The sequence below is a fragment of the Gymnoscopelus braueri genome, assembly GCF_963280865.1.
Source record: "Gymnoscopelus braueri genome assembly, chromosome: 22".
Taxonomy (NCBI): domain Eukaryota; kingdom Metazoa; phylum Chordata; class Actinopteri; order Myctophiformes; family Myctophidae; genus Gymnoscopelus; species Gymnoscopelus braueri.
In genome coordinates this window covers 39,729,185-39,735,707 of record NC_137624.1, presented here as the reverse complement: position 1 = coordinate 39,735,707, position 6,523 = coordinate 39,729,185, and the positions used below count along the sequence as shown (strand labels likewise).

Genomic DNA, 6,523 nt, shown 5'->3' with positions numbered 1-6,523 from the left:
CACAGACATGCATTTCCAACTTGCATCATTCCCAACTTGCATCGTTCGACCGGTTCCCAACTAGTAGCTACATAAAAAAGTAGATGATTAAATGAACATAAACTAAAAACATCTCCCGCAAATTATAACGCAATAACATACAAAACAACATACACAGACCGATTATTCTGTCTTTTTCTTTACCTTTACTTAACTTTTGGTATCCTTAAGTAAATTGGCTGCTGTAACTCATTTCAGTGCAGTCACGTTGCACCTTATGAATAGCATATACCTTTTATTTTTTTTCAATTTTGTGTTGGTTGCGTGTTTTCAGTTACCAATTACGGTGCCCTTGCCCTTAGCATTAGAACTGTTCCAGAGATTCAGTGGATTCAGTGCCATAGCTATGAGATCAGAATGCCTGTGCAAATCGGCGGTTAAGCATGCATGGCAACAGTTTGTGTTGTGTCAGAACAGAGCTCTGTATAAGGTGTAGCAGACAATTACAGTGATAGAAAGGCCCACAGATATGCTGAGAGATCAAGAGACGCTCTATCGGGGACCGGTACCCATCATACCGGTGTTTGCCTCTCCGAACCCTAGAGAGTTCGCAAGGTTAAAAGGGGCCTTGAAGGATGCCTTCCCTCCCAACACAGGAGAACGATTCAAGTTCCGCATTCTATGCGACCATCTGAAGCTTGAAGACGCCTACTTAGTGGCGGAGTCTCACGCAGACTCATCACACCCCTACTCAAAGACTATGGCAGCCCTCGCGGAACAGTTCGGGCAGCCTCAGCAAGTGGCAATGCAGGGCATCGCTGAGCTCATACAGGGACCCACCATTCGGAATGGAGACATAGAGGCATTCCGAACATTTACTCTGAAAGTCCGAGGCCTGGTGGCTCTGTTATCAAGATCCGGGAGAGAAGGAAGAGAGGAGCTGAGATGTGCAACCTATGTCATGCAACTGTTAGATCGGCTGCCGTATGATCTAAGGGTAATATTCCAGAAGTCCGCACACAAGAACCGGATTCGGACCCCCTTTCTGCCGGACCTGGCAGAATGGCTCTTGTTTGAAATGAGGATGAGATGTAAAGGAGCACAGATAGGTGGTCACCAGGAGCAGAGCCCACAGCGCAACCGGCACAGGACGCCACGCGTCCCTAGCCCCGACGGGCCGTTCGGCAACCGGAGGTACGCAGTCCACGCAACACTGCTCGGACACATAGGATCCGAAGTCCACAGAGAGCTACCCAGCCGTATAAGAGACCTGTAAACATAATGATGAATACTACAAAACCAAAACCTGCACAGGCTCAGAGGTGGAACGAAAGCAGGATTAACAGAGCATATTGTCCATACTGTACACAGGAGAAGCACACGCTGAACTACTGTGCTGGGTTCAAGCAGTTAACAAAGGATCAGAAACAGCGCTGGATCATCGAAGCAGGGAGGTGCTGGAAATGTGGAAGACCTCACCAGGCCAGGGATTGCGACCTACTCAAGAAATGCTCACAATGCAACCAAACCCATTTGGACATTCTCCATGACGTACAATCTCGAGAATGGACGAAGGAAGGACAGGGGCCTGGAGAGGATGAGCACCCGCAGGTCTAGAGACAACCGCAGGTCGAGAGACAACCAACCGCAGGTCGAGAGCCGTGACAATCAACCAACGACCAACGACGGATCACAACCTGTCACCAAGATCATGCATACCACCGATGGGTTCCTGTACGGGGCGGCAAAATATCCTCCTCATGGGGCGGCGGGACGCATCTCTACCGCAAGTACTGTATGATGAGTCAGAAATGATGAGCAGAAGAAGATGGAGACACAGCCAAACCCTCGCCGACCAGTTCTGGAAACATTTCTTGAGGTGTTACCTATAAAACCTCCAAGTCCGGCAGAAATGGCAGATCGAGATGCAGATCGAGATGGCAGACCGAAAGGAGGAAAGGAGGTGTGGGAAAAGGGAGAAAGAAAAAAAGGGGGGGAGGAATAAGAGAAGGAAGCGGATGCTAGGGAACATCCTGGAATGTTTACGTATTTCCACCGGAAATCCGTGGGGCGGCGTATGCCAGGAATGTTCTTGAAAATATTTTACGTGTTTCCACGGGAAACCCGTGGGGCGGCTGTTACGAACATTTGGGGCATACTCGCCTATCCCCATAAATGGAGACAAAGTCTGACAGTATAGAATAGCTAGGAAAGGAGATTCCTAAAACCTACCTAGCTCTGACATCAGAACACTCCTTCTAGAAACCCCATATACGGAGATAACCGGAACCATCCAGGACTGACATCATAGTCCCCGGTTTGGGCATGACAGACATAGCCAGCTCCATATGTGGGAATGCCTGACACCACCTGACATCACCGCCGTGATGTCAGGAGCCGTGATGACATCATCTGACATCACCGCCGTGATGTCAGGAGCCACCCTCTGTGTTATAAAACAAGCCGTATGTCAGAGGCACTGAGACACAGAGACAGAGAGATAGACGGAGACTCAAGTGGTGTGTGGACTTTTTATTAATCGATTTAAGAAAACCTGTATAATTGATCAGTCACAATGTTCACCAAGTTTGAAAAGAAGTCGCCCCGGGTCAAAGGATTAAGTTTCCACCCCAAGAGGCCTTGGATTCTTGCAAGTTTGCACAATGGTGACATCCAGCTGTGGGACTATCAGATGGGCACATTGATTGACAAGTTTGTAAACGAGCATGACGGCCCTGTCAGAGGAATTGATTTTCACAAGCAGCAGCCTCTCTTTGTCTCTGGAGGAGATGACTACAAAATTAAGGTTTGGAACTACAACCTGAAACGTTGCCTCTTCACTCTACTGGGACACCTGGACTACATCAGAACCACCTTCTTTCACCACGAGTGCCCCTGGATCCTGAGTGCCTCAGATGACTGGACCATTCGTATCTGGAATTGGCAGTCCAGAACCCAGGTCTCCCTGCTGAACGGCCATAACCACTATGTGATGTGTGCCCAGTTTCATCCTTCTGAGGACCTGGTGGTATCCGCCAGTCTGGACCAGACCGTGCGCGTGTGGGATATCTCCAGTCTGAGGAAGAGGTACCCGTCTCCCAGTGCAGCGGAGTACGAGGTGCGTGGCAACTCTGGCACTGATTTGTTTGTACCCTCAGGTCCAGTCGTCAAGTATATTCTTGAGGGTCACGACCGTGGGGTCAACTGGGCAGCCTTCCATCCCAGCCTGCCTCTCATTGTGTCCGGAGCCGATGACCGGCAGGTCAAAATCTGGAGGCTGAGCGGGTCCACGGCATGGGAGCTGGACACGTGCCGTGGTCACTACAACAACGTGTCCTCTGTAGTCTTCTACCCGCGCCAGGAGCTCATCCTGTCTGTCTCCGAAGACAAGAGCATTAGGGTGTGGGACATGGCCAAGAAGGCGGCTGTCAAGACATTCCGCAACGACCACCATGGCCGCTTCTGGGTCATTGCGGCCCACCCCAACCTCAACCTGTTTGCTGTTGGCCATGACAATGGCATGCTGGTGTTTAAGCTGGAGCGGGAGCGGCCGGCCTATGCTGTCCACGATAACATGTTGTATTATGTCAAGGATCACTTCCTCCGCCGGCTCAACTTCAGCGGCAGCAAGGATACGGCCATCATGCAGCTACGCAGTGGGTCAAAGACCCCCATCTTTAACATGTCTTACAACCCTGCTGAGAACGCTGTACTGCTCGGCACCAGGACGACCACCCGGGAGGGCAGTATCTATGATCTGTACTCTATTCCCAAAGAGAGTGACTCTCAGAACCCCAACACCCCTCAGGGGCAGAGATCCTCTGGTGTAACGGCTGTCTGGGTCACCGGGAACAGATTTGCTGTCCTGGACCACAGGCATTCGCTGCAGATTAAGAACCTGAAAAACGAGATGGTGAAGGAGGTTCCGGTACCGGGCTGCGATGAGATTTTCTACGCCGGCATGGGCTCTCTGTTATTACTGCGTGACGGAGATGGCATCAAGCTGTTTGATGTGCAACAGAAACGCTCGCTGGCCAGCGTCAAGATTGCCAACGTCAAGTACGTGGTGTGGAGTGCAGACACCAGCCACGTGGCCCTGCTGGCCGAACACACCATCATGATCTGTAACAGTAAACTGGAGAGTCTATGTAACATCCATGAGAAAATCCGGGTGAAAAGTGGAGCTTGGGATGAAAGTGGAGTCTTCATCTACACCACCTCCAACCACATCAAATACGCACTCACCTCTGGTGACCATGGCATCATCAAGACTCTTGACTTGACCATCTATGTGACCCGTGTAAGGGGGAACAGCGTGCACTGCCTGGACCGGGAGTGCCGTCCATGCATCCTGACAATTGATCCCACAGAGTACCGCTTCAAACTGGCCCTGGTCAACCACAAATACGAGGAAGTGCTCCACATGGTGCGTAACGCCAAGCTGGTGGGCCAGTCCATCATATCCTATCTGCAGAAGAAGGGCTACCCTGAGGTGGCGCTTCACTTTGTGAAGGACGAGAAGACCCGCTTCAGCCTCGCTCTGGAGTGTGGCAACATCGAGGTGGCACTGGAGGCAGCCACGGCCCTGAGTGAGTGTGGCTGCTGGGAGCGTCTGGGCGAGGCGGCTCTACTCCAGGGACACTACCAGGTGGTGGAAAAGTGCTACAAGAAGACCAAGAACTACGACAAGCTCACCTTCCTCTACCTCATCACCGGCAACCTGGCCAAGTTGCGCAAGATTATGAAGGACGGCAACATCAGGACGGACATGAGTGGTCACTACCAGGCAGCTCTGTACCTGGGAGATGTCAGTGAGAGAGTCCGCATCCTCAAGGACTGTGGACAGAAGTCTCTGGCCTACCTGACTGCAGCGACTCATGGAATGGATAAAGAGGCCGAGGCCCTGAGAGAGACCTTTGACCTAGAGAAGGAGACACTGCCAGATGTGGATCCTAACGCTCAGCTGCTGCAGCCCCCTCCTCCCATCAACCCTATGAACACCAACTGGCCTCTTCTTAATGTCTCCAAGGGCTTCTTTGGAGGAGACATCACAGTCAAGGGCAAGGCAGAACAAATGGCAGCTGACCTGAACATAGATGCTCCTGGAGAAGGCTGGGGAGAACTTCAAGATGAAGATAACTACATGGATGCCAAGGATGGAGGTGAAGTGGGAGTGGTGAAGGAGGAGGAAGGAGGCTGGGAGGTGGTGGAGGATCTGGACCTTCCTGCAGAGCTGGAAATGCCAGCTAGTGCCAGAGGCGGGGCTGAGGATGGCTTTGTGTCACCCACCACCAAGGGCATGAGCCCAACCCAGATGTGGTGCAACAACTCCCAGCTGCCAGTGGACCATATCTTGGCTGGCTCCTTTGAGACCGCCATGAGATTGCTCCATGACCAAGTAGGAGTGGTTAAATTTGACCCATATAAGTCCATCTTCATGCAGACATTGTCCCGAGGTCATACCTGCTACCTGGGCCTGCCCTCCCTGCCCTGTCTGCAAGGCCATCCGCAAAGAAACTGGAAGGAGTGTGGACCCATGCAGGGCCTGCCTGCAGTGGGTCTGCATCTCTCAGACCTCATTGATCGCCTGCAGGAGTGCTACCAGATGACTACGGCGGCGCGTTTCAGCGAAGCCGTGGAGCGTTTCAGAGCCATCCTGCTCTCTGTGCCTCTACTAGTGCTGGACAACAAACAAGAGATTGCAGAGGCACGGCAGCTGATCACAATCTGCAGAGAGTACATAGTGGGCCTGACCATGGAGATAGAGAGGAGGAAGCTGACCAAAGATCAGTGTGACCAGAAGAGGCTGTGTGAGATGGCAGCTTACATCACCCACTGCGGTCTCCAGCCGGTGCACATGGTCATTGTGCTGCGCACTGCTCTCACCCTCTTCTATAGTCTCGGAAACTTCAAGACTGCTGCCGGCTTTGCCCGGCGCCTGCTTGAGCTCGGGCCTAAACCAGAAGTTGCATTGAAGACGCGCAAGCTTTTGGCAGTCTGCGAGAAAAACCTGACGGACACCCACCAGCTGAACTATGACCCCGACAATCCATTTGACCTGTGTGCTGCCTCGTTTGTCCCCCTGTACCGTGGTTCTCCCATAGAGAGGTGCCCTCTGTCAGGAGCCTGCTACTGCCTTAGATACAAAGGTCAGGTATGCAGGGTCACACAGGTGACAGAGATTGGCAGATCTGTGATTGGCCTGCGTGTTAGCCCCCTTCAGTTCATTAACCCTTCCATTGCGTTAGGGGAGTTTTCGACCCGTTTTCAAGTTTAAATAGGTAAAAAGTACCCTTTTCATTTCTTTATTGGAACAAGGCTTCATGATATCCTAACGCAACAAAATTAATTACCACCATTTTAGATCATTTTGATGGTCTCATAAAAATAAGTGACAACTGTGGTGTTAAGGGTCAAATTTGACCCGGCAGAGAAGTGTGGCTCAATTCCCCCCAAATCAATATTCAATGTTTACATGTTTGAGAGTGAAAGAAACTTGTCCTAAATTTTTTTTGAAAGTGTGTTCTAATATTAGTCTATTATA

General features: G+C 51.3%; 1 protein-coding gene across 1 annotated transcript; it reads left to right on the top strand.

The window, feature by feature from the left end:
• Positions 1-2,554: 2,554 nt before the first annotated feature.
• On the top strand, positions 2,555-6,256 carry LOC308079014 (coatomer subunit alpha-like; the record flags this gene model as incomplete). Its single annotated transcript, XM_080420352.1, has 1 exon — positions 2,555-6,256. The coding sequence occupies one exon, from the start codon at positions 2,555-2,557 to the stop codon at positions 6,254-6,256; it is 3,702 nt and encodes a 1,233-aa protein (XP_080276478.1).
• Between the last annotated feature and the right edge of the window lie 267 nt (positions 6,257-6,523).